At 36.6% G+C, this 27,904-nt stretch overlaps 1 protein-coding gene across 1 annotated transcript in view; it reads right to left on the minus strand.

Moving 5' to 3' along the window:
* DOCK7 (dedicator of cytokinesis 7) overlaps window positions 1-27,904 on the minus strand; it is a 227,107-nt gene that overhangs the window by 50,796 nt on the left and 148,407 nt on the right. Inside the window, 5 exon segments of the mRNA XM_050752462.1 lie at window positions 2,371-2,467; window positions 5,959-6,094; window positions 6,202-6,384; window positions 24,767-24,921; window positions 25,900-26,069. Coding sequence (XP_050608419.1) covers window positions 2,371-2,467; window positions 5,959-6,094; window positions 6,202-6,384; window positions 24,767-24,921; window positions 25,900-26,069 — 741 coding nt within the window.

A 27,904-nucleotide genomic window follows, 5' to 3' on the forward strand; every position in this document is an offset into this window, starting at 1 on the left:
GTTTTAGCTTTCAGACATGCAGCAGTTTTATTCTAAGTGACACTGACACTAGGTGGTGCTATGTGGGCTTGTATTTAGGACTGCTTCATGGAAAACAATATTCAAATATTTAGTATTCATCTTACTATTTCAAAGATTTCCAATGTCTGTATTCAGGACAAATGTACTTATTTTGTCTAAGGTTTCATCTAATTTTCCCCCAATTTTTAAAATATAAATATGCTCAGATAATTTAACTCTTCAGTGAGACTAGATGGAATCACTCATTGGAAACAAAACAATTTAGGGAAAAAAGGACGTGAGGTGATGAATATGCTAGTTAGCTTGCCTGTGGTAATCACTTCACAATTGTACACATATATTAAAAGGTCATGTTATATTCTGTAAATATACACAATTTTTGTCAATTATAACTCAATAAAGCTAGAAAAATAAAGAAAAAAGAACAAAACAGTTTGATGCAATAAAGTAGTTTAAACACTAATATTTATAAAAGTATCATTTAATGCAAATAAAAATTTAAGGATATTTACACATGATTTATGAATATAGCCGAGATTTTTGTTTTAGCAACAATAGATATACAGGCACTATATATTATACCAAAGTAGACAAAATAACACATAAAGTACAAGGACATATTAAATGCTAGCTTTTCTAAGTTTTTAGATCTATACGTCTGTGAATCTTTATTATTACCACTAAGGAGAATACTTCATTAATTTACATTTTACAAATTCAATTTAAGAATAAAAGCACTTTGAGAGGCTGAGGCAGGGGATCACTTGAGCCCAGGAGTGAAGAGACCAGCCTGCACAACATGGTAAAACCCTGTCTCCACCAAAAAAAATACAAAAATTATCCGGGTGTGGTGGTGCACAGCTATAGTCCCAGCTACTTGGGAGGCTGAGGTGGGAGGCTCACCTAAGCCCAGGAGGTCAAAGCTACAGCGAGTCATGATTGTGCCACTGCACTTTGGCCTGATGACAGAGTGAGACCTTGTCTCAAAAAAAAAAAAAAAAAAAAAAAGAATAAAATACAATTATCAACATCACAACATTAAACTGGAAAACATTTAATGTTCAAACTTAAAATTTCCAGTGACATTTTATAAAGAAACATAAGATGGTTTAAACAGAAAGAATTAGGAGAACACCAAAAAAGTCTCCCTCAAAATACAGCAAGGTAAACCAAGAGAACATGTTCTACAAATGCAGAAATAAAACAATATACTGATAGTGTAGCACCTGGCTACTCTGTAATTTCTAAAAAATAACACAAGTAGAAAAAACATCAGAGAAATAGATTTGGACAGATGGAGAAAAAGAAAGGAAAGCACATATTCAAAGGTTAAGAATTTTAATATTACATTCAATATCTGATTATTTCAAGCTCTCATACATATGGTACTGAAACTTGTTTCTCTGCTGGCTCTCACTTGTTTCCTCTGTGTTATGATTTAACCGTCTGTGAGAAAATACTGGTGAAAGTTTATTTGTGAGAATCTTCTGAGGCTTGGGCTGATGACAGTTCTCAGACACGGTAATCAATCATCTTGGTTTGCCTTAGAACAGGACTAAGGGGCTCCCTGGGATGTGGGACAATATGTGCTATAAGTGGGAGAGTGCTAGGCAAACCTGAATGAGTTGGTCACTCCATTCTCAAAGTTTTATGGGCCAGTGAAGCTACTTGTGGGCTAACTTACAATTATAAATTCTCAAGAGAAAAATTTTAGCCCCTTGACTCAATGCCAGATCTCAAGCCAGGCAAGTTTACCTGCAGCCACTTGGGCAGTGAGAAGACTCATGTAAGTGCATTGCAGGTGTTTATGGCAGTAGGATCAGTCAATGTATCAAGTCTGCCTTCATGCTAGAAACAGAAGACCTGTATTGTTTTGTCTTTCTTGAATTACATTATAAGCTCCATGAAGACAAATGTCAGGTTTCTAATTCTTTGTAATATTTGAAATATTAGTTCATCAGGAGGTGGAGGTTGCGGTGAGCCGAAATCAGGCCACTGCACTCCAGCCTGGGCAACAGAGCAAAACTCCATCTCAAAAAAAAAAAATTAGTTCAATGTAACACCTAAAATATGTTCCAAAAATAGATGCTGAATGCATTTTACAAGAGGATGTTTTAGAGAAAATGGAGTTTAAAATATAACATTTTGCCTTACTATACCACGAGAAGTTCTTCCTCCAAATCTTTTTAAATCTAAAATTTTAAAATTAAATATTTTGTCCAAGACTTAATAAGCATATTTATTAAATGTCAATACTAAATACAAATATAAAGTAAAAGTTATCATTTTCCTCTTGCATTTTAAAATTCAACACACCCATCAGTAACATAAAATAGAAAGCTCTATTACTTGTCAAGCTTCTCTGTGTTTTGACGCCAGTGAGTCATATCTTTTCTCCATCTCAAATTTTCCTGACTTCCAAAGGCACTTCCAGATGGACTTCTCTCTGTCAAATAAATTTCAAAGCTGATTTTCAAATGATATTTCAGTTGGACCACATATATGTATACTTGCAATCATGTAAGAAATACAACAATAATTTGTACAAGCCATTTTATCCTCAGTACAAGTAGAAAAACCCGACAATGGTGCTTTTTATTAAAAATTTTCACAATAATTTCAGAAGAAATGTACTTGCTATATGCAGTATTTTTTTTGAAAACAATATCCATTTAAATAAGCAAATGTTCTAACATTGATTTTCTTAAAATCTTAACCATGGCTTATAAGGCCCTACATGATATGACTTTACTTCCTACCATTCTTCCTCTTGCTTACTGCTGTTTTTCTTGCAAATCTATCAGTATATATTCTATGTTTCTGACTCACAACCTCTGCAGTGGTTGTTGTTCCTTTTTCTTGTTCTTCTCACAAATTTTCATTTATCACCTCCTTAGAAAGGCCTCACACTCTCCAATACCTACCTCCTTTTCCTTTTCCTTTGCTTTGTTCCTTTCCATAACACTTAGGACCACAAGTATATAAACTCCTTAAGAACAGAAATGATATGTACTTTGTTCAGCATGTTATGTCTAGGCTGATAAATTGGTGCATACTGAGAGCTCAGTAAGTTTCTGTTTAATACATAAACAAAATAGGAAGGACTCCTAAAGTAATTACTTCTTTCGGTCTATATAAGGCAGAACAAGAGGAAGAATGGAGTTTTCCCTTAAGAGGTTTCTAGGTTTGAAGGCAGACTGCATGTATGGGTTCCTTTAAGGGGTGGCAGCAATAGAAATAATTCATATAAATCCATTAGAAGTGGAGACAGCATTGAGAATGTGGATAATATAAATATACATTTAAATAATGGACTCAGTCATAATTTCAAACTTTCAACTACAAAACTGCTTGTTTTTGAAAATGATAAGTTTAAATTGGTTGAGAGGATGGAAGAACAATGAAAGTAAAAGTTCAGAGTTCAAATAGAAATTTTTTAAAATACTGAAAAATACAACTATATATATGTCAATTAAAGAAATACAAAAAATACTGAGAAATAAGAATGATTTCCTGCAAAATAAAGGATATGTCTCTATTTCTTCCAATTTCTTTCCCTTTCCTTTCCTTTCTTTCCTTATCTCTTTCCCTTTTTTAAATTTTGAAATCCACGTCTTTAAGAAATTTATGGAAAAAAAAACAAAAAGATATGCCTATATTAAGATAGTTAGCAAAATTAAGTATAATTTTCTATCATTTACATTTTTTCCCACAAAACTTTCTCATTAGTTAATAATGTCTTAGAACTGAAAGTTAAGAAAACTAAAAGAATGTCTATTATTAGACCTAATAAACCAATGTCTATTATTGACCTAACTTAAATGTAGAAATGTAAATAAGAATTACAAGACAAATAATAATTACAAGAATTATAAGATAAAAAGACTTCAATTCTTATATTCAAACAAAGATAGATTTCCTGAGGCCACAGGTTAAAAAATGTAACAAGTATATTTTTAATAGTTCCATTCTCTCCAAAAATAAACCTCAGGGTTGTGGTATAATAGAAAGAACGCTAAATTAGAAATCAAAAAATTCTGATTCTGTCACTTAGTTTATGATCTTAGGCAGTTATTTACTTCTTTGTGTTTTATTTTCTTAATCTAAAAGATGACTATAATTATTCATTAGGGTTTGGTAATAATTAAATGATCTCAGTAAAAGTTAATTTTCATACGTTTTCAGAGGGTTTCTTTTCTTTTCTTTTTTTTTTTTTTTTTTTTTTTTTTGAGATGGAATCTCGCTCTGTCACCTAGGCTGGAGTGCAGTGGCGCGATCTCGGCTCATTGCAAGCTCCACCTCCCAGGTTCACGCCATTCTCCTGCCTCAGCCTCCCGAGTAGCTGGGACTACAGGCACCTGCCACCACGCCTGGCTAATTTTTTTGTATTTTTAGTAGAGACGGGGTTTCACCGTGTTAGCCAGGATGGTCTTGATCTCCTGACCTCGTGATCTGCCCGCCTCGGCCTCCCAAAGTGCTGGGATTACAGGCGTGAGCCACTGCGCCCAGCCAAGGGTTTCCATCTATAATGAATGAAAACCCAAAAGTACACCTTAAATTGTGTATAACTAAAGTGAAAAAATGGTGCTCTATTTTTTTTAAAGGCAAAGACTGTCTTTTCATTACTATAAAACACACAGTATATAAATGATAAACAGATGATTATTATGCTAATTGACTGTCAGAAAACAATTAAAAATCCATTCACACTTACATTCATATTTTAAGTTAACAAATACATATTGTGCTGTGGCATGTATCATCTACACAGATGACCAACCCATGGTCCTGGCCTTAAGAAACTCTTAGCAACAGTTTTGTCTGTATGTCACTTTAGAATTTACAAAACGTTTCCACATACATGATTACTATAAAGATGATAAGATCAGTTAGTTACACTATCTTCTAAATTCTGAAAACAATCACAAATTTATAAGGAAAAGGAAGGTGGGGAGATTAAGTGACTTGGCCAAGGTTATTTGGCTAATGGGTAGCAGATCTGGGATTAGAAAACCAGTCTCAAATACTACTAAACTGTTTTGTCTCACTGCTATTTGAGTTTGATGGGCAATATTTTTGCCTTACATACAGGGCATATTAATTCATTTTGCAAATAAAGAGTAAAAATGGGCCAGGCATGGTGGCTCACAGCACCGTGAGAGGCCAATGTGGGAGTATCACTTGAGCTCAGGAATTCAAGACTAGCCTGGGCAATATAGTGAGACAATTTCTAAAAAAGAAAAAAAAAAAAATTAGTTGAACATGGTGGTTCACACCTGTAGTCCCAGCTACCAGGGTATGTGTGTACTGGGGGGTGAAGGTGGAAGAATTGCTTGGGCGAGGGAGGTCAATGCTGCAGTAAGCCACGATCACACCACTGTGCTCCAGCTTGGGTGACAGAGGGCGAATCTGTCTCAATTAAAAAAAAAAAAAAAAAAAAGTAAAAACAGATGTTACATAGAATCATCCCTAACATAAACTATGGACTCTGGGTGATGATGTGTTAATGTAGGTTCACCAGTTACAATAAATGCACCTCTGATGGCAGATGTTAATAATGGGGGAGGCTATGCATGCTAAGGGGTATATGGGAAATCTCTGTACTTTTGCTCAGTTTTACTGTGAACTTAAAACTGCTCTACAAAAATAAAGTCTTTTTAAAAAGGGAGGATGGATGCTATTAACTATATAAGGGCAACAGGTATGAACCAAGACTATCTAGAGAAAACTAGGGGGTATGTTGACTCACCTTAATCATAATTCTAACTTGTATTACTGCAGAGAAATGATTATTCAAGTTAATTTACAGTTACAGTTAAAATGCTTTTTGAAAAGCATAGGATTGACATTTAAGACTAGCAACAATAATCATTACAATATATAACTCAAGGAAATTGAAGAAATTCTCACCAGGAGGAGAAGCTATTGTGTACGTACCGAGCTGTCCTCGGCTTCGGCGTACCATTTCTTGCCTAGCTCCTATGCTCCCAAGGATAGCTTCTTCAAGCTTTGCTCTCATGTCTTTTGATTTCTTAAAGGTCAAGCTATTCATTCTTTCAAACACTTTTTTCCCCTAAAATTTAAACATTAGAAGAGAACAGGTTTTGAGGAAATTTTCTTCTATTTTTTCCGCATTATGTTTCCTTTCTTGTTCTTTGCAATGGTATAATGACCACTTACTTTATACTCAAAGCAAGATACACAGAGATAAAGCAGATCTAACAGCCGGTTTAGTTGTAAGACTGAGAGATCTGTAAACCACTTCTGTAGAACTGTTTCATCTGCATTTTTGAGAACCCAAAGTAGACAGATCAAAAGGCTTCGACTTGATTCTGCTGAAAAGGTAGTGTGTTGTCTGCCACTCTGAAAAGAAAGAGCAGTAGAATGAGATAGATTGATCAATGACCATTTCTTGTTTTTTGGCTATCAACTGTTCTCTTCTAAAAACAATAAAACAAAAATTGCTTAAGAATAATATAATTAAAAAGAACCATTTTAGACAACACTTGTGTAAAAGGATCATATATAACCTTAAGATTAAGAGCCTGAAGTTTAATGAAACTTTCCTGCTAATAGGAGTTTGTTGTAATCTACTGCATGACTGTCAGCAGAGGATAAACACGTTAATAAAAAACATAAAGATAAAAACTAAAAGATTCTACCATTAAAAACTAAAAGATATACATCACAGAATATCAGATATAATGAAAATAAAGGAAAAAAGCAACTGACTCACAGTAAATAAGAGTGGGCTAAGAGTAGAAAGTACGACAAAATTGGGTATGTCAGACTTAGAGGACTATTGTTTCTAATCAAGCACCACTGATACAAAGACGAAAAGTCTTAGGCCATACAGAAGTAAAAAGGTATTTGTACTTATAGTAGCATATAAGGTTGAAACGCTATTTTCAAACACCAATCTATATTTGTATACAGTATGTAAAACAGAAATGAAAAACTAAATAAAAACACATTTACAGTACCATTTATTGGACATATACTCTGTTTCAGTCATCATACTAAACACTTTACATACATTATTTGATTTAGTCCTCCAACAGTATTACCAAGCAGGTTGTATCATCTCAATTTTACAGATAAGAATACAGATGATAATAATAATGATGATGATGACAAAAAATAAAATTTGAAATGTGCAAGAAACTATGCTAATCACATTTTATTTAGCTCTCACAACAACTGTAAACTATGACATTATTATTATTACGAGTTTGCAGGTAAGAAAACTGAAGGCTAGAGATTAATTTGCCTTATGGTACTAAAAAAGGGTAAAGCTAGCATTTTAGTCCAGGTTAACCAGACTCCAAAGCCTATACTCTTCACTATTATACTATGTTCTAATACTCAGTTGATAAATATACTAACTAAAAATGAGGAAGAAGTAGAGGGGATGTTGAGAGGAAAGACATAGGAAAGTTGAACATACACAACTGCTGAAGTCATGATCTCAACCACCTCACCAATCTTCCTTCTATACTGGGTGATAATTAATGACCAAATGCTTTATGTATATTAACTTATTTATTCTTCACAATCACTCAAAGAAATAAGTATTACTACTCACCCCATCTTACAGAAAAAAAAAAACCTGACCCACCAGAAGTATTTTGTAATAAGTGGCAGGACAAGAATTTCAACACAGAAAGTGTGGCTCCCGAGACACAAGCTCCAAGCTCATATCCACTTTGTTTACTGCCTCTCATGGTTGCCCATGCATATAAGTGACCCACATAAGCTTTGCTTAACTGTTTTGCTATACTGCTTCTGAGCCGGGCACAAAAGAACTTTGACCCTCATCCCTAAATCCACAATTGTTCTCATAAGGAAAATGCTCCTTTATTTTAAGGACAGACACTTTTTATAGCTGAACTTTCAGGTACACATAAATACACAGCACTGACTGAATTTTCAAGTACCTATTTTTCAGAAATACAATAAAAAAAATTATTCTCATCTTGACAAACAGGCATACACCGACATCTCTTATATTCCCACATAAATTGCCAATAACACAGTGACACATTTTGGAAGAATTAAGACAAACATGAAAAAGAATCAGTAATGTAAAGATGTCAGTTTTCCCTCAGATTATTCTATAAGATCAATGCAATTCTAACCAAAATCCCAGTTGGGTTTTCCTGGAACTTTGACCAGTGATTTTTAAAATTTAATGGGGGAAAAGCAGAGAGCCAAGATACTCTTGAAGAAGAACAAGGTGGGATGTGGGGAGGAGGGAGATGAATGTGTTCTACCAGATACGTGCGCTTACTAAACTAAAATAATTAGGACAATTTGATTTTGGTATATTTTTGGCAGTCAAATGAAACAGAATAAAGAACACAAAAAATGTCCTATGCATATCTGAAAATCTGATCTGTGACAGAGCTGGCACTGCGGACCACTACTGAAAGGAGGAACTGTTTAATAAATGATGTTGAGACAATTGATCTTCCTCGAGAAAAAAAAAGCAGATTCCGACCTTGTACCATCATACAGAAAATAGATCTAGACAAAGAAAGAATTTTAAATACAAAAGGCAAAATGTTTAAAGCTTTCAACGGGAAATATAAGACAATATATTTATAATCTTGGGGGAAGGACAGTATATCTTAAATAAGACATAAAAACCATAAACTATAAAAAAGATGGTCACATTTGCCTACATTAAAAATGAGAATTTGTATTCATTCAAATAAATACATTAAAAAGGCACATTACAAATTAGTAGAAATGTGCATATATAAAACCAACCTAAGATTAGTATCCAGAACAGTATTAACCAGGGTTCCATGGCATAATTAAGCCCTACAAAAAATGATTTGAGGGACTATTTTCCCCATTGTCCCAAAGACATTGACAGCGAGGACCACTCTAGGTGTACAGAAGTTAATTTATCATCTATAATAAATGCCCTAGCTCATTAGTTCTTAATTTTCTGCTTGAGAAGGGATGACCTCTAGAAAACAGAAAGAATTGTTTCATAACACTATTACCAGGAATGAGGAAGAGGTGCCAGAGTTCTACATTTTCCAGGCCAAGATTCATACCTCTCCTTCCATATTACAACAGCCACAGTTTCACAATTACTCTCTGCCTTCAGACCAGCAGGATTAACCTCATTAAATTATTTTCCCCAGTTTGTGTCTACCACCTCAACAGGCCCAGCCTTCAAAAGCCTTCATTCATGACTCGAACTCTGATCACCACACACATAGCTCTTTATATTCTTTCTTCTTACCTCACTTGCCACGTCTGCTCCATCTCCTAAAATTCTTCCACTATGACCTCTGAAACACATGGTCAATCATTAACAAAACTGCCTTATACGAATATATACAGCACTTTGGGAGGCTAAGTTGGGTAGATCACTTGACGCCAGGAGTTTGAGATTAGCCTGGCCAACATGGTGCAACTCGTCTCTACTAAAAATACAAAAAAAAACTGGCCAGGCATGGTGGTTCACGCCTGTAATCCCAGCACTTTGGGAGGTTGAAGCGGGTGGATCATGAGATCAGGAGATCGAGATTATCCTGGCTAACACAGTGAAACCCCGTCTCTACTAAAAAAAATACAAAAAAATTAGCTAGGCATGGTGGCGGGCACCTGTAGTCCCAGCTACTCAGGAGGCAGAGGCAGAAGAATGGCGTGAACCTGGGAGGCAGAGCTGGCAGTGAGCTGAGATTGCACCACTGCACTCCAGCTTGGGCGACACAGTGAGACTCCATAACTAAAAAAAAAAAAAAAAATTAGCCAGGCACAGTGGCAGTCGCCTGTAAGCCCAGCTACTTAGGAGGCTGAGGTGGGAGAATCACTTGAACGTGGTAGGCAGGGGTTGCAGTGAGCTGAGATTGTGCCACTGCACTCCAGCCTGGGTGACAGAGCAAGACCCTTTCTCAACAACAACAACAACAACAAGAAGTCAATAAATGAGAGGGAAAAAAAAACTATAATGGGGTAAGACGATATAAAGTAGAACATAAAATGTTAAATACATTCAATTTAATTAAACTAAATGTAAATGGATTAGAAACTCTACTGAAAGAGAAAGATTAACAAACCAGATTTTTAAGAGACAAGAAAAAAAATCTAACTATATGCTGTTTTTAAAAGAAATACCTAAAACATAATAAGAAATGTTGGAAGTAAAGGGATGAAAAAGTCATGCTACACACACACACACACACACGGCAAAGAAAACCTAGTGTAGTTATAACTAATTTTAAAAAGCATCATAGTTCATGTAGATGAAAGTGCAATCCACCAAAAATTATATAAAAATGTTAAATGTTTCATAATCAGGCCTCAAGAGAAACAAAACTCTGACAGAATGACAAGGAGAAATTACAAAACCACAATTGTAGTGGGATATTAGAATAAGTATGTAAAATTTAGTAAAGACCAAAAAGATTTAAACAAACAAGAGTACAGGACATAGAATGCTGTAACTAACAATGAAAGAATATTCATTCTTTTAGAATGCATCAGATATTTACAAAAACTGACCATATACTAGACCATAAAACTAGTTGCCACAAATATAACAAACTGTTATCATACAGAGTTATGTTCTCTGATCATTTAATTAGGCCAAAATCAGAAACAAAAGGATACCTAGAATTTCAAGACCGAAAATTTAAGACAAAAACAACTTCTTAAATAGTCCAAAGGCCTAAGAAGAAATCATAATGAACTTCAGAGTCATTCTGAAATGAATCTTGCAAATGCTACCTATTGATCACGGTAAACTTGTTCCCTCAGCTCACAATTTAGAAGTCACAGATGACAGAAGGGAGGATGTAGCAGGCAATGTGACCCTAGAGGCAATGAGAAGGGAAGACTAACTGGCAAAAAGAGAGAAGATAAAACCATTTGGGGAAGATGTAAGAGACTGCAACTAAGTTGAATAAATAAGATATACACTTTTTAAAAAATGCCAGTATAGCCAAGACAATCCTAAGCAAAAAGAACCAAGCTGGAGGCATCACACTACATGACTTCTGTTGGGTGCAAGCCCCCCAAAATCTGGCCATAAACTGGCCCCAAGACTCACCATAAACAAAATCTCTGCAGCACTGTGACATGTCCATAATGGCCCTAATGCCCAAGCTGGAAGGTTATGGGTTTACGGGAATGAGGGCAAGGAACACCTGGTCCACTCAGGGTGGAAAACTGCTTAAAGGCATTCTTAAGCCACAAACAACAGCATGGGCGATCTGTGTCTTAAGGGCATGTTCCTGCTGCAGTTAACTAGCCCAATCAATTCTTTTAATTTGGCCCATCCCTTCGTTTCTGTGATACCTTTAGTTAATTTAATATCTACAGAAACAATGCTAATGACTGGTTTGCTGTTAATAAATATGTGGGTAAATCTCTGTTAGGGGCTCTGAGTTCTGAAGGCTGTGAGACCCCTGATTTCCCACTTCACATCTCTATATTTCTGTGTGTCATTAATTCCTCTAGCGTCACTGGGTTAGGGTCTCCCTGACTTAGTCGGTCTCGGCAAGTGGCGCCCATTCATGGGGGCTCAAATCCAGGTCGAAGGGTCGCCGGAAAGAGGGTTGGAATGGCACACTAGCTGGATGACACCTGAGTACTCTTAAAGCAATCCCCGTGGTGAGTAAGAAGGGGAGCTCGGAAGCGTCAGGGTAGCAATGGGACAGGTATGGGGTCTGGTTCGTTTCACCTTGGAACTTTTTCACACTGATAATGAGGAACGAGAGTATAGCAAAGTAACAGATGAGGTTACAGAGCAGGTTTATTTACCAGCTAAAGCCAAAGTGGCAAAGGAAGGAGAGATTCATCCCTACCCTTCTGCACCCCCTCATTATTATTTTGAAGAAAATGACCCCCCAGATCTTTCTTTTCCAGAGGACACTGGGTGAAAAGTAGTTGCCCCAGTGACTGTTCGAGCAGTGCCTCCAGCGACTGCTCTTAGTTCTATTCAGGCAGGAATTCAGCAAGCTAGACAAGAGGGTGATTAAGAGGCCTGGCAATTCCCTGTTAGAATACACCCCCCAGATCAACAGGGAAAAATTACAGCTACATTTGAGCCTTTTCCTTTTAAATTACTCAAAGACTTAAAACAAGCAATAAGTCAGTATGGACCAGGTTCTCCTTTTGTAATGGGACTGTTAAAGAGTGTTACTGTTTCCAGTTGGATTATTCCTACTGACTGGGACACTCTTACTCGAGCTTGTCTAACTACTGCTGAGTTCTTACAATTTAAAACTTGGTGGGCGGATGCAGCTTCCATTCAGGCTGCTCGCAATGCCCATGCCCCAATCTCAAATTACTGTAACTGCAGATCAACTTTTGGGGGTTGGCGGCTGGGCTGGTTTAGATGCACAACTGGTCACATAGGATGACGCCATAGAACAGCTTAGAGGAGTGGGCATTAGAGCTTGGGAAAAAAATCACTTCAGGTGGAGAACAATACCCTTCCTTTAGTGCTATAAAACAGGGACCAAGGGAACCATAAGTTGATTTTATAGCTCAGTTACAGGAGTCTCTTAAAAGGATGGTTGCAGATTCGGCTGCTCAGGATATAGTGTTGCAGTTATTAGCTTTCGACAATGCTAATCCCGATTGCCAGGCTGCTCTGCAACCTCTCAGAGGAAAAGCACATTTAGTTGATTATATCAAGGCCTGTGATGGTATCGGAGGTAATCTGCATAAAGCTACCTTGTTGGCACAGGCAATGGCAGGACCGAGAGTAGATAAAGGAAATACTCCATTTCCTGGGGCTTGTTTTAACTGTGGGAAGCATGGTCATACTAAAAAAGAATGTAGAAAAAATCAGCGAGTCAGGCCGCCAGATAGGGGAAAAAAGAAAACTGTTGAGTCTGAAATATGTCCAAAATGTAAAAAAGGAAAACACTGGGCTAGTCAGTGTCCCCATTTCGGGGAATGCCATGAGGGGCGGGGCCCTGTTCTAAACCGGGGCATTTCCAGCTCAGGTAATTCCCTCACCCCTGTACAATGTCTGTCCCCCGCCACAGCCGGTAGTGCTGCAGTAGATTCATGCTGCACAAAAGCTATGAGCCTTCTGCCTGGGGAACCCCTGCAAAAGGTCCCAACAGGAGTCTGTGGACCCTTGCCAGCAGGGACAATAGGATTACTTTTAGGAAGGTCTAGTGTAAGTCTAAAAGGCATACAAATACATACAGGAGTCACTGATTCGGATTACAATGGGGAAATTCAAATTGTTATATCTACTTCTGTTCCCTGGAAAGCAGAGCCAGGAGAGCTCATGGCACAGCTCCTGATTGTGCTGTATGTGGGAATGGGAAAAAGTGAAATTAAACAAACAGGAGGATTTGGAAGCACAAATAAACAAGGCAAAGCAGCTTATTGGGTAAATCAAATCACCGATAACGTCCTACCTGTGAAATAACTATTTAAGGAAAGAAATTTAAAGGTTTGGTAGATACAGGAGCGGACATTTCAATCATTTCTCTACAGCACCGGCAGTCCACGTGGCCAATTCAACCGGCTCAATTTAACATAGTTGGAGTTGGTAAAGCCGCTGAAGTATATCAAAGTGGTTACATTTTGCATTGTGAAGGGTCCGATGGACAATCTGGGACTATTCAACCAACTATAACTTCTGTACCTATAAATTTATGGGGAAGAGATTTATTACAACAATGGGAAGCACAAGTTCTAATTCCAGAACAATTATAGAGCCCTCAAAGTCAACATACAATGCATGAAACGGGGTATGTCCCTGGTATGGGACTAGAAAAAAAATTTGCAAGGTTTGAAAGAACCGCTTCAAGCAGAAAAACAAAGTTCCCGCCAAAGATTAGGAAATAATTTTTGATGGCAGCCACTGTTAAGCCTCCAGAACCTATACCTTTAAAAGGGTTAACAGATAAGCCAATTTGGATAGAACAATGGCTGCTAAGTAAAGAAAAACTATAGGCTTTAGAGAAATTAGTTACTGAACAATTAGAAAATGGGTACATAGCTCCAACATTTTCTCCTTGGAATTCTCCAGTTTTCGTAATTAAGAAAAAATCAGGAAAATGGAGAATGTTAACTGACTTAAGAGCCATCAATTCAGTTATACAACCTACGAGAGCATTACGGCCAGGACTGCCTTCTCCTGCTATAATTCCAAAAAATTGGCCTTTAATAGTTACAGATTTAAAAGACTGTTTCTTTACTATCCCTTTAGCTGAGCAAGACTGAATGGTTTGCATTTACAATTCCTGCAGTAAACAACCAGCAGCCTGCTAAGCATTATCATTGGAAAGTGCTGCCCCAGGGCATGTTAAACAGCCCAACAATTTGCCAGACGTAAGTGGGGCAAGCAATTGAACCTACTAGTAAAAAGTTTTCACAGTGTTACATTATTCACTATATGGATGATGTACTTTGTGCTGCCCCCACTCCAGAAATATTACTCCAATGTTATGATCACTTGCAAAATTCGATTTCTGGCGCTGGTTTAATTATAGCTCCTGACAAAATGCAGACTACTATTCCTTACTCCTACTTGGGGACCTTAGTAAATGACACTATCATTGTGCCACAGAAAGTAACCATACATAGGGATCAACTAAAAACATTAAATGACTTTCAAAAATTACTAGGGGATATTAATTCGATACGACCTGCTCTAGGTATTGCTACCTTTCAACTCAGCATTCACCTACTGGTGTTACTGTCCAAGAACAGGACTTAGTAGAATGGTTTTTTCTTCCACATACTAATTCATGGACTCTAACTCCTTATTTAGATCAAATCAGTATGATAGGGACTGGGAGAACTCGGATTGTTAAATTACATGGATATGATCCTGGAAAAATTATTGTCCCTCTCATGAAGGCACAAATACAGCAAGCTTTTATAAATAGTCTTACTTGGCAAACCCATTTAGCTGACTTTGTGGGTATTCTCGATAATCATTTTCCTAAAATGAAGCTGCTTCAGTTTTTGAAATTAACTAATTGGATTCTCCCTAAAATAACTAAGTTTAAACCAATCGAAGGTGCTGAGAATGTTTTTACAGATGGGTCTAGTAATGGTAAAGCTTCTTATTTGGCTCAAAAAGTGAAGTTTTCCAGACGTCCTATACTTCAGCTAAAAAAATGGAGCTTGTAGCAATAATTGAGATATTGACTGCTTTTGATAAGCCTATTAATGTGATTTCTGATTCTTCATACATGGTTCACTCCACACAGTTAATTGAAAATTCTCAGTTACGATTTCATACAGATGAATGACTGATGACAAAAAAGGAGAAAAAATAGGGATTACAGGACAGCCTATACACAACTGAATCTAGCATTATTTGGTGAAAAGATCCAATAACAAAAAGTTGGGATATAGGTAAAATAATAAGTTGGGGTAGAGGTTATGCTTCTATTTCTCCAGGCAAAAATCAACAGCCTATTTGGATACCATCAGGATACTTGAAACCTTATCATGAGCCAGATGCCGAGCAAGAGACTCTGGGAGGATCCCGAGGACCCCCCAGTTGCAGCCACGTCTAGACTGACCCTGAGGAGGACCCCAACTGTCACGAGCAACACCCGTTGAACACAGCCAAGAAGCTGTCACAGATGGCGGAAGAAAACCTGAGGAAAGCGGGACAACCAGTCACAATAAATAATTTAATGGTAGCTATGATAGTGGTTATCACCACTGCCGTGAGCATTCCTTCAGTAAGGGCTGGTAATAATGTCTAGATGCAATCACTCTTTGACACAGTTACACATGCTTTCTGATCTCAGTATTTACCGTAATAAATCTACTCTTATAATTGAGGCATACCACCCTCAAAAACCTATTTGTAAACAGGACTGGGCCCAGTTAGAAAAAATGAACGTACTTGTTTAGGAAGATTGCATTGCAGAACAGGCAGAGGTGCTGCACGACGATTCCTGTGGAATCATTAATTATTAATTGGTCCCCTAATGTGATGTTTAGCTTGAATTGCACCTCTCAGTCTGCGTGCCATGGCCACACTATGTTCAGATGATCTGAACAAAATGGTCAGATGGTAGAAATGATAGGAAGTAGGGCAAAAGTTCCTATTATCTGGAACCATGGTTATATAATGGCACCTCAACCTCAAATGATATGGCCCGCTCTAGGAGCTAAATATAAGGATTTGTGGAAACTGTTAAATGCTCTTAATAAGATCAAAATCTGGGAAAGAATAAAAAAGCATCTAGAAGGACACTCTACAAACTTGTTTCTGGATACAGCAAAATTAAAAGAACAAATATTTAAAGCATCCCAGGCACACCAGACCTTAATGCCAGAAACTGGAGTGCTTAAAGGAACTGCAGACAAATTAGCAGCTAGTAACCCATTAAAATGGATAAAAACACTTAAGCTCTGTGATTTCAATGACTGTGCTTTTAATCTATGTTGTCTGTCTTTGTATAGTCTGCAGATGTGAATCCCGAATCCTACGAGCTGCCCTTGCTTTTATCTCTTTGCAAATCAAAGGGAGACATGTTAGAAGCAAGCCCCCCAAAATCTGGCCATAAACTGGCCCCAAGACTCACCATAAACAAAATCTCTGCAGCACTGTGACATGTCCATAATGGCCCTAATGAACAAGCTGGAAGGTTGTGGGTTTATGGGAATGAGGGCAAGGAAAACCTGGCCCGCCCAGGGTGGAAAACCGCTTAAAGGCATTCTTAAGCCACAAACAATAGCATGAGCTAGATGTGTCTTAAGGGCGTGTTCCTGCTGCAGTTAACTAGCCCAATCTATTCTTTTAATTCGGCCCATCCCTTCGTTTCCCATAAGGGATACTTTTAGTTGATTTAGTATCTATAGAAACAATGCTAATAAATGGTTTGCTGTTAATAAATATGTGGGTAAATCTCTGTTTGGGGCTCTCAGCTCTGAAGGCTGTGAGACCCCTGATTTCCCACTTCACACCTCCATATTTCTCTGTGTGTGTCTTTAATTCCTCTAGGGCCACTGGGTTAAGGTCTCCCCAACTGAGCTGGTCTCGGCAGACTTCAAACTATACTACAAGGCTAGAGTAATCAAAACATCATGTACTGGTACCAAAACAGATATATAGACCAATGGAACAGAACAGAGGCCTCAGAAATGATACCACACATCTACAACCATCTGATCTTGGACAAATCTGACAAAAACAAGCAATGGGGAAAGGATTCCCTATTTAATAAATGGTGTTCAGAACTGGCTAGCCATATGCAGAAAACTGAAACTGGACCCCTTCCTTACACCTTATACAAAAATTAACTCAAGATGGATTAAAGACTTAAACGTAAGGCCTAAAACCATAAAAACCCTAGAAGAAAACCTAGGCAATACCATTCAGGACATAGGCATGGGCAAACACTTCATGATTAAAGCAATGGCAACAAAAGCCAAAATTGACAAATGGGATCTAATTAAACTAAAGAGCTTCTGCACAGCAAAAGAAACTATCATCAGAGTAAAGAGGCAACCTACAGAATGGGAGAAAAATTTTGCAATCTATCCAACTTACAAAGGGCTAATATCCAGAATCTACAAAGAACTTAAACAAATTTACAAGAAAAAAACAAACAATGCCATCAAAAAGTGGGGAAAGGATATGAACAGACACTTCTCAAAAGAAGACATTTATGAGACCAACAAACATGAAAAAAAGCTCATCATCACTGGTCATTACAGAAATGCAAATCTAACTGGTGTGACATACCATCTCACACCAGTTAGAATGGTGATCATTAAAAAGTCAGGAAACAACAGATGCTGGAGAGGATGTGGAAAAATAGGAATGCTTTTACACTGTTTTTGGGAGTGTAAATTAGTTCAACCATTGTGGAAGACAGTGTGCTAATTCCTCAAGGATCTAGAACCAGAAATACCATTTGATCCAGCAATCCCATTACTGGGTATATACACAAACGATTATAAATCATTCTACTATAAAGACAGATGCACCTGTATGTTTACTGCGGCACTATTCACAATAGCAAACACTTGGAAACAACCCAAATGCCCATCAATGATAGACTGGATAAATAAAATGTGGCACATATACACCATGGAATACTATGCAGTCATAAAAAGGATGGGTTCATGTCCTTTGCAGGGACATGGATGAAGCTGGAAACCATCATTCTCAGCAAACTAACACAGCAACAGAAAACCAAATACCACGTTCTCACTCATAAATGAGAGTCAAACAATGAGAACACATGAACACAGGGAGGGGAACATCACACACTGGGGCCTGTCGGGGAGTAGGGGGGTAGGGGAGTGACAGCATTAAGAGAAATACCTAATGTAATTGACGGGCTGATGGGTGCAGCAAACCACCACGGCATGTATATACCTATGTAACAAACCTGCACATTCTGCACATGCATCCCAGAACTTAAAATATAATAAACAAAAAGGAAAAAATGTTACATATAAACAGCATTTAACTAAACAATAGAAGAAAAATGCATAGGCTGAAAATACATATCAAAAAAGAAAGGATGAAAATTAGTGAGTTAAGCATCTATCTCAAGAAGTTAGAAAAAGAACATGAATGTAAACCCAAAGAAAGCAGAAGATAATAAATAATAAACATTAAAAAGTGAGAGTCAACAGTGCCCCCATACTGGTTCTTTATAAAGACTAACAATATATTTCAACTGTCTGGTAAGACTGATAAAGGTAAGAAAAGGTACAAAAATCTAGCCATAGAAAAAAAGTTTACATCTACTACAGATGATACAGACATTTAAAAAATTATACAAGGTCTTTTGAATAACTTTGTAAGTCAAGAAATTTGAATACATTTCTACTAGGATAAAATTTACAAAAAGCATTGTTAAGAAGACCAGGCATAGTGGTTCGCACCTGTTAATTCCAGCACTTTGGGAGACCAAGGCGGGGGATCACCTGAGGTCAGGAGTTCAAGACCAGTCTGGCCAACACAGTGAAACCCTGTCTCCACTAAAAATACAAAAATTAGTCGGGCACAGTGGCAGACGCCTGTAATTCCAGCTACTCAGGAGGCCGAGGCAGGAGAATGGCTTGAATCCAGGAGGCAGAGGTTGCAGTGGGCCGAGATCATCCCACTGCACTCCAGCCTGGGTGATAGAGTGAGACTCCATCTCAAAATAAATAAATAAAAAAATAAATAAATAATCAATGTAAGAAGAAACAGAAAATTTCAACAGTCTCACAGATAATAAATTATAACAGTAATTTTAAAACCTAAAAAAGAACACACTTCAAGCACAGATGGCTTCATAAGTTTTCCAAATATTCCATTAAGAAATAATTCTAATCTTACGTACTTGCAGAGAAGAGAATAAAAGAGAAAACTCCCTACTGCATTTTAATTGGCTAACCTAACCTTGATTCTAAAACCTGAAAAGAATATAAGAAAGAAAAATTATAGGCAATCTTATCACCATGCATATACAAATCCTAACAAAATATTAGCAAACAAAATCCATTAGTACACAATTATGAAGAAGTTGAGTTTAATTCAGGATTACAATGTTGGTTTAACACTAGAAAATCAATTTAAATAAACAACACTAAAAGACCAAAAAGCAAAACAATACAGCCATCTCACTGAATGCGGAAAAGGCATTCGATAACAATTCAACTATTCATAACTAAAAAAAAAATGCTTAGTAAACTAGTAATAGAAAGAGACTTCCACAATAAAGGAAAGTATCTTTAAAAAAAACCCAAAACACACAGAACATATGTTTAAGAATGACATGCTGAAAGTTTTACTTTTAAAGATACAAACATCACCACTTCTATTCAACAGTGTACTGGAGGTACCAGCCAGTACAATAAATTATATATATTAAAAAAAATTGACAGGAAGAAACTACATTGTTATTATTCACAAATTATATGATTGTGTGTAGGAAAAAAAATCTATAAATGTGTTATCAGTTTCTCACTTTATCAATTCTTGTGGAAATAAAAATCACTGTACAAAAATCATTTTTTTTTATAATGAGTATTTTGTTTCTGTACAAAAATTGATTCCATTTCCATACAAAGCAATCAACAGTTAGAAAACAGAATTTTTGAAAAAGACATTTATAAAAACATTAAAAAATATCAAGCATGAATAATAAATCTACAAAAGATATGCTAGTCTTCCTTGGTAGAAACTAAAAAAGTTTATGTACTAAAAGACACTAAAGGCCGCCTAAATGATGGGGGGATTTCTGTTCAAAAATTAGAAGATTCAATAGTGTAATTATAATTCAATACAATCTTAACTAAAATTCCAACAGGTTCATTGGTTTTTGTTTATTTATTTTAGTGGAACTTTACGAGCTGATTTTCAAATTTATGTAGATATACAGAGGGCCAAAACGTAGCCAAGAAAAAATTTTAAAATGTATTACTTTCTCTACGTAGTAGACCATATAGAGGCAGTACTACAGAGACGTAGGGAAAATATTCTTTTAATAAATGGTGCTGAAATAATCTGGTATAATATGCAATATAAATAAATAAACAAATGAATCTGGACTCCCAAATTATACTGTATATTAAAAAATCTATTTCAGGTAGATTTTAAGATTCAATGTAAAAGGAAGAACAAAAGAAAATTTAGAATGTAACACAGAATACCTTCAAAATTCTGAAATAGAAGAAAATTCCTTAAAGAAGATATAGAAAATATTAGCTGCAAGACTGATACATTTAAGTATTTTAAAATTAGGCATTCTAGGCCGGGCGGGTGGCTCAGCCTATAATCCCAGCACTTTAGGAGGCCGAGATGGGTGGATCGCGAGGTCAGGAGATTGAGACCATCCTGGCTAAAATGCTGAAACCCTGTCTCTACTAAAAACACAAAAAAATTAGCCAGGCATGGTGGCGGACGCCTGTAGTCCCAGCTACTCAGGAGGGTGAGGCAGGAAAATCGCTCAAACCAAGGAGGCGGAGGTTGCAGTGAGCTGAGATCATGCCACTGCACTCCAACCTGGGTGACAGAGCAAGACTCCGTCTCCCAAAAAAATAAATAAATAATAAAATAAAATAAAATAAAAGTAGGCATTCTTACCACCAAATGCACCATTAAATGTGTAAAACAGCAAGCTACAGAGAAGAAATATTTGAATCACTTATAACTGACAACGGACTTGATCTAGAACATACAAAGTCCTAAAAATCATTAAACAAAAGCAAACAACCAAAAATACAAGCACTCTAGACACTTCAAAAGAGAGAATCCAAATGGTCAATCATACATATGGAAAAGTGCACACCACATAAGTCTTTGGGGAAATAAAAGCTAAAATGAGATTCAACTATAAATGACCAGATTGGCAAATATTTAAAAATCTGACAATTCTCTAAGTATTGATGAACATGCAAAGGAATGAGAACTCTCATACTGTAGGTGTTAAGTATAAATTAAGGTAAGCCCTCTGGAAAATAGTTGGCTATTACCTGCTATAGATTAAGATACCCACAGTCTATGACCCAACAAATTCCACTTCTAGAAAATACCCTAAATAAAAGTATATATATGCATGCAGGATATATATTTTAAGAAGTCTGCAAAATTGCTGTTTGCAAATAACCAAGGATCAGAAACCATTCATACATCTATCAATAGAATGGGCAAATAAACTGATTTATAGTTAGACAATGGAATATCATACTGAAATGAAAATCAGTGAATTACAGCTACATTTCGTAACATTAATGAATACTAAAAACATAATATAAAACTAAACTACAGTATTTTGGCTGGGCATGGTGGCTCACGCCTATAATCCCAGCACTTTGGGAGGCCGAGGCAGGTGGATCACCTGAGATCAGGAGTTTGAGACCAGACTGGCCAACATGGTGAAACCCCGTCTCTACTAAAAATACAAAAATTAGCTAGGTGTGGTGGTGGTCACCTGTAATCCCACCTACTTGGGAGGTCGAGACAAGAGAATCGCTTGAATCTAGGAGGCAGAGGTTGCAGTGAGCCAAGATCATGCCACTGCACTCCAGCCTACCTAGGCTACAGTGCAAGGCTCCGTCCCAAAAAATAAAACCAAAACCAAACAAACTCTCTCTATATATATACACACTATAGTATCTTAGAATGCAAACTTCAATGGTAAAACTCTCTCTCTCTCTCTATCCATTTTTTTGAGACAGAGTCTTGCTTTGTTGCCCAGGTTGGAGTACAGTGGCATGACCTCGACTTACTGTAAACTCCACTTCCCAGGTTCAAGCGATTCTCCTGCCTCAGCCTCCTGAGTAGGTGGGATTACAGGCGCCTGCCAGCATGTCTGGCTAATATTTTTGTATTTTTTAGTAGAGATCGGTTTTACCATGTTAGCTAGGCTGGTCTTGAACTCTTGACTTCAAGTGATCTGCCCACCTCGGCCTCCCAAAGTGCCGGGATTACAGGAGTGAGCCACCACACCTGACCTAGATGGTAAAACTCTAAACAAAATTATGCAATTATATCATTAGGACAGTGAGTAGTTTGGTGGGTTGCTGTGGTTGAGAAAGGGCATGCTAAGAACTTCTGGAAGGCAGCCAACGTTCTTGTTTTTGTCCTGAGTGGTAATTACAAAGCTGTTTATTTTCTAATGTTTTAAAACCTCATTCATTTATGTTTTATGTACTTTGTCATATGTAGTATACTTCACAAAAGTTAAAAAAAAAAAAAAGGTTTACAAAATTAAGAACAATGGTCATTCTCAGGCGAGGGAGAGATCAAATTGAGGAAGGCCATTGGTAGCTTTGAAGGTTACCAGGCTGTGATGTCTGCTTTCTTAAAATGAGCAGTGGATACGTTGCTGTTTATTTTATTATTACATTTTGTACATGTACTTTATTGTATTATTTTATAGGTAGGTCACCAAAAGTGCAATTAATAAAAAAAAATTTGATACACTGGAATTCATTAAAAACTTTCACACTTCATATGACACCATCAAGAAAGTAAAAAGATAATCCATAGGAAGGGAGAAAGTATTTGTAAATCAGATAGCTGATTATTTTACAAATCCAGAATATATAAAGAACTCTTTCAGTTCAATAACAAGAAGATGAATAACACTATCTTAAAATAGAAAACTTTTTTTTTTCTTTTGAGACCGGGTCTTGCTTTGTTGTGCAGGCTGGAGAGCAATGGTGCAATCTTGGCTCACTGCAACCTCCACCTCCCAGGCTCAAATGATCCTCCCACCTTAGCCTCCCAGGTAGCTGGGACTACAGTAGGCACACGCCACCATGCCTGGCTATTTTTTGTGGTTTTGGATAGAAACAGAGTTTTGTCATGTCCCCTAGGCTGGTCTCAAACTCCTGAGCTCAAGCAATCCTCCCACCTCAGCCTTCTAAATTTCTGGGATTACAGGTGTGGGCCACTGCTCCTGGCCAATGACAAAAGATTTGAATAGACTTTTCTGCAAAGGAGGTACACAAAACAATGTGCCAATAAGCACACAAAAAGATGTTCAACATGTGTAGGTTGTTAGGGAAATGCAAATCAAAACTAGTGAAGTTCCAATTTACAATCACTAAAGGTGTCCTAATCAAAAAGACAGATAATAACAAGTGTGGATGAGGATTTGGAGAACAGAAATTCTTATTAATTGCTGATGAGAATGAAAAATAGTATAGCCACATTAAAAAAAAAAGAGTTTAGAAGTCTCTAAAAATGTTAAACATAGAGGTACCGTATGATCCAGCAAATCTACTCTTAGGTATCTACCTAAGAGAGATGAAAACGTATGTGGACACAAAGACTTGTACATAAATGTTCATGGCAGCATTATTCCTAACAGCCCCAAAGTGGAAATGATCCAGCTGTTCATCAACTGACAAATGGATAAACAAACTTTAGTGTATCAATACAATTTGGCAATAAAAAAGGAAAGAAGTATTGATACATACACAGCACGGATGAATCTCAAAAACTCATGCTTAGTGAAAGAATCCAAACACAAAAGATCATACAGTAAATAATTCCATTTATATAAAATGTCCAGAATAGGAAACTCTATACAGATAGAAGTAGGTTAGTCACTCTCTAGTGCTTGGGTAGGAGTGACTGCTAACAGGTATAAGGAATCTTTCCAGGGTGTTGGAAAAGTTCTAAAATTAGCTTGTGGTGATACCTGTACAACTCCGTAACTATACTAAAAACCATTAAGGTATACACTTACAATAGGTGAATTTTTTTGATATGTAAATAATACCTTAATAAAGCTATAAATTTGTCAAGTAGGGCAGTTTCCTTAAATATTACTGCATTTTTCTGGAAAAAAATCATTTAAAACTTCTAGAACTTGATATTGCTCTATTGGCAATTTGGTTCCTTCCTGCCCCAATCCTTCTGCCTTTAAGAGGGGGAAAATTCAGGGGCATAGTAAATACCAAGTGTTTTCCAAACATAAAAAAGTATAAATCCTCACAGATTAAAAAAAATCCTCAAATGACTGAGAATCTTTCTTAGGGCTGATAAAGAATAAAACGGGTTTAAAAAATAAAGAAATGAACTATCTATAATGGGGCAATTTTCCAAATTCTGAAAGACAGAAAACAGGGCTTTCTCCTATAAAGCCTGAGGTAATCATTTTTAAAACTGTTTGGTAGAAAACAGTTAATATTCTGGGAACTTTAATGTTTTCATAAATAAAACTGAGTACTTTTGCATCAGTTGATAACAATAATTTCATATACTTAAGGGCATATCCAAATATTTGTCTTTCTAGCAAAAAAAATTCTGTAGGAGGATTGTTTTTACCGTTGACGTGAGGAGGAAACTGCCAGGCCTTGTTAGTTGAGGGACCGATGTCCCTGCGATTGCCATGGCAACGGTCTGGCTTATCATACTTCCGCTCTCACTTTCATAATCATCAGTGGCTATACAAATTGGTCTTCCTCGTTGATTATGAGTTTCTAAAGAAAAATAGTCCAAAAAATAAATAAATAAAACTCTTTAGTTGAACTAATTCCTTTTCCTATTCTCCACTATTCTTTAAAAGAATAACCTGTTAACATGTAATAGTTATTAGATTTACTTCTTTTAGATAATATTTTAAATATCTTTAACAGTAACTCATTGCTATGGTAATAATTTATAGTTTATAGAGAACATTAACTTGCTAGTCAAAGAAGATATAAGAATATAAACATTTCTGCCTTCAGGTAAGGAAATTCATGTTAGTGATCAAAATAATAGAAAGACTGCTCAACTATCAGTCTCTTAAAGGTAAACAGTTGGTTATCTTTGTAACACCAGCACCTGTCGAAGTTCTTAATACACATTAGATACTCAGGAAACGTTTCTGTTTTACTAAACTGGAAGCTTTCGGGCTAATTGCTAGTTTAAATTCCCTCATTTGCCCTAACGAAAATATTGTTGCAAACTAAATTCTATGTTTAAGTAAATTCTAAATATGTAAAGCAAGAGCAATAAAACTTTGTAGGTTCTAGTTTTGAAGAAGTAATACCACTCAACTTATTAACCTGGTGTTAGCAATAAACATAATTCCTGATATTCAAGTGAATATTCATTTCAATTTTATATATATGAATAAAGTCAAAACTGACAGTGGTAAACATCTGTCAAGTTTTCTTGTATTTTTTCAGATGTACAGTGCATGTTTACACAAACATTTCCTAAAATGTAGGTACAGAATTGCTATAAAATCATTGTTTTAAAATTCATCATAAGAACTATTTAAAGCAATCTTATATGGAATTCTCTCACATGGTCAAAGGTTTTTTTTTGGCAATATACTTAAATATTTATAGTTTACTTTTATCAGTGCACAATTCTTACTTTCCTAAAATAAGATCTTCATCCTTGAGATATTTTCTAACACTTTTAAACACTGAGCTTTGCCTTTAAAATGTCTTAATTATACCAGGTACCTGTAAAATCATACAGCTGAGGTACAGTTTCCATGATAATACCAATCAGAGGTAGATACAACATGGCCACTCGAGCCTTTATCTGGGGGTCAGAGTACCGTGGGTCTGAGTCATGACTGGAGAGTAAATTGTGTACCATATTGATGACTTTCTTATGCAATCCAAACAGTCTATTTAAAAAGAAGACGACAAAGAAGAAAAAGCAGTAAGGCCACAGAGATTAGCTAACATCTTTAAAACAAACAGTAAGTCATGGTATTGAAAAAATTTTGTTCAATTTCTTACCTTTGTCATATATTTGCATGCATTCCATTCCTACAAAACATTTCTCATTTTAAAATAAATTAAATGTATAAAAATGTAAAAAATGTGTAAAATAAGAATTGAAGAAAAGGAAATGCTATACAAATTCACTTAGAATTAAATCTGAATATTTTTATATTAACTCCTTATTAGTATATTTGAATATAAAGAAACTAAGACTACTTACAGTTACATTTTGAAGCTAAACAAGGTAAATTTTAAAATGCTGTAAATGTTATTACATCAAATCAGATCTTTTCACATTTACCAAAAATAAATTACTCCCTTTTTCTGAAAGAAAAATCCCCTACCTAATGGATTATGTAGCCCACAGGCTGGGGTTGCCTTTGACATCTCTATTTAAACTGCACTTCTTTACTAATATACCTCATTTGGGCCCTTACAACTTTTTTAGACTCCCAATCCCCCTCAGTTTCAAATGGGCTAATACACTAACAAGGGCCACTTTCACTTAAACATTTTTGTCTCTCCTTAAGCTGATGGCACTTTAACTATGCAAACCATTCTAATTTAAAATTTATCTACTCCAACTTCAACTGGCCCTTAATGTTGCACCCACCAGCAGTTTCAGATCTCACTCTCTCTCCTTAAGCCTCTTATTATCAATCACAACTGAAGACCTTACTTCCAACTTAGGAAAGAAAAGCCATTCTGAATTTGCTCTGGCCAGGTCTTTTAACACAATTCCATCTTTATAGCTCACAAATCATCTTTCCTTTTTGTCTCAGAAAAAATGTACCTTCTCACAGAAAATAATTTCTCCATATGTTCAATGAACCCCACCTTTTTTCAATAGCTTCAATGTCTCCCTTCATTACGCTCTTCCCTTCTTTCTTCAAATGTGTCTTTCCTATCTTGAAAATACATCATCACTTTAAAAAGTTGAGACTAGAAAACAGGTAGTCTTCCTCCAAAGCCCTTGATTGTATCTGCCATTTTACAAAGCTGTATGTGAAATCTAGATGGAGATTCTTTATTCTTTCTTCCAGCTCTTTATTCATAAAGTATACCTTTATAGAGGCTTTAAAACACATGAAAGCAAACAGCTAAGAGATGGCCACACGCTCAGACTACAACATCCAGAAAGAGTCTGCCTGCACGTGGTGCTTTGCCTGCGAGGTGGCACCACTGGGCCTTGCCTGCACCAGCTCACTCAGAAACACAACTGTGACAAGATGATCTGCCTCAAAGGTTATGCTCACCTGCACCCCTGTGTCGTAACTGCCACAAGAAGTACAGCCACAAAACATGCTGCGTTCCCAAAAGAAGGTCAAATAAGACACCTCCCCTGGCTCCTCCTTCTCCCACTGGGTGGCCTCCTGACAAGCCCCATGGCCCATGTTTCCCTTTTATTGACTAGTGGGTATAGGGAGGGCCAGTGGGCGGAAAGTATATGTTTAAACATTGTCAAGAACCACATCTAGTGAACCTATCTCAGATCTCATTATCCAGCTCCACTTGACACTTTGTCATCTTACATACTCTCTTCTCAGGATTTTCTCCAGTAGTTCCCACCTTCCCCAGACTCCCCATCATTATTCCCAAGGCTTAGATCCTGGCCAGTTGCTTTTCACGTTCTCCTCTTTGACTTCCTGTATAAGCACTAATGATTGCCAAAGGTGTTCCTTATCTGTCAGCAGCTACCATACTCATACTTCAATCTACCTAAACTCTATCCACT

Source organism: Macaca thibetana, chromosome 1 (assembly GCF_024542745.1).
Source record: "Macaca thibetana thibetana isolate TM-01 chromosome 1, ASM2454274v1, whole genome shotgun sequence".
Classification (NCBI taxonomy): Eukaryota; Metazoa; Chordata; class Mammalia; order Primates; family Cercopithecidae; genus Macaca; species Macaca thibetana.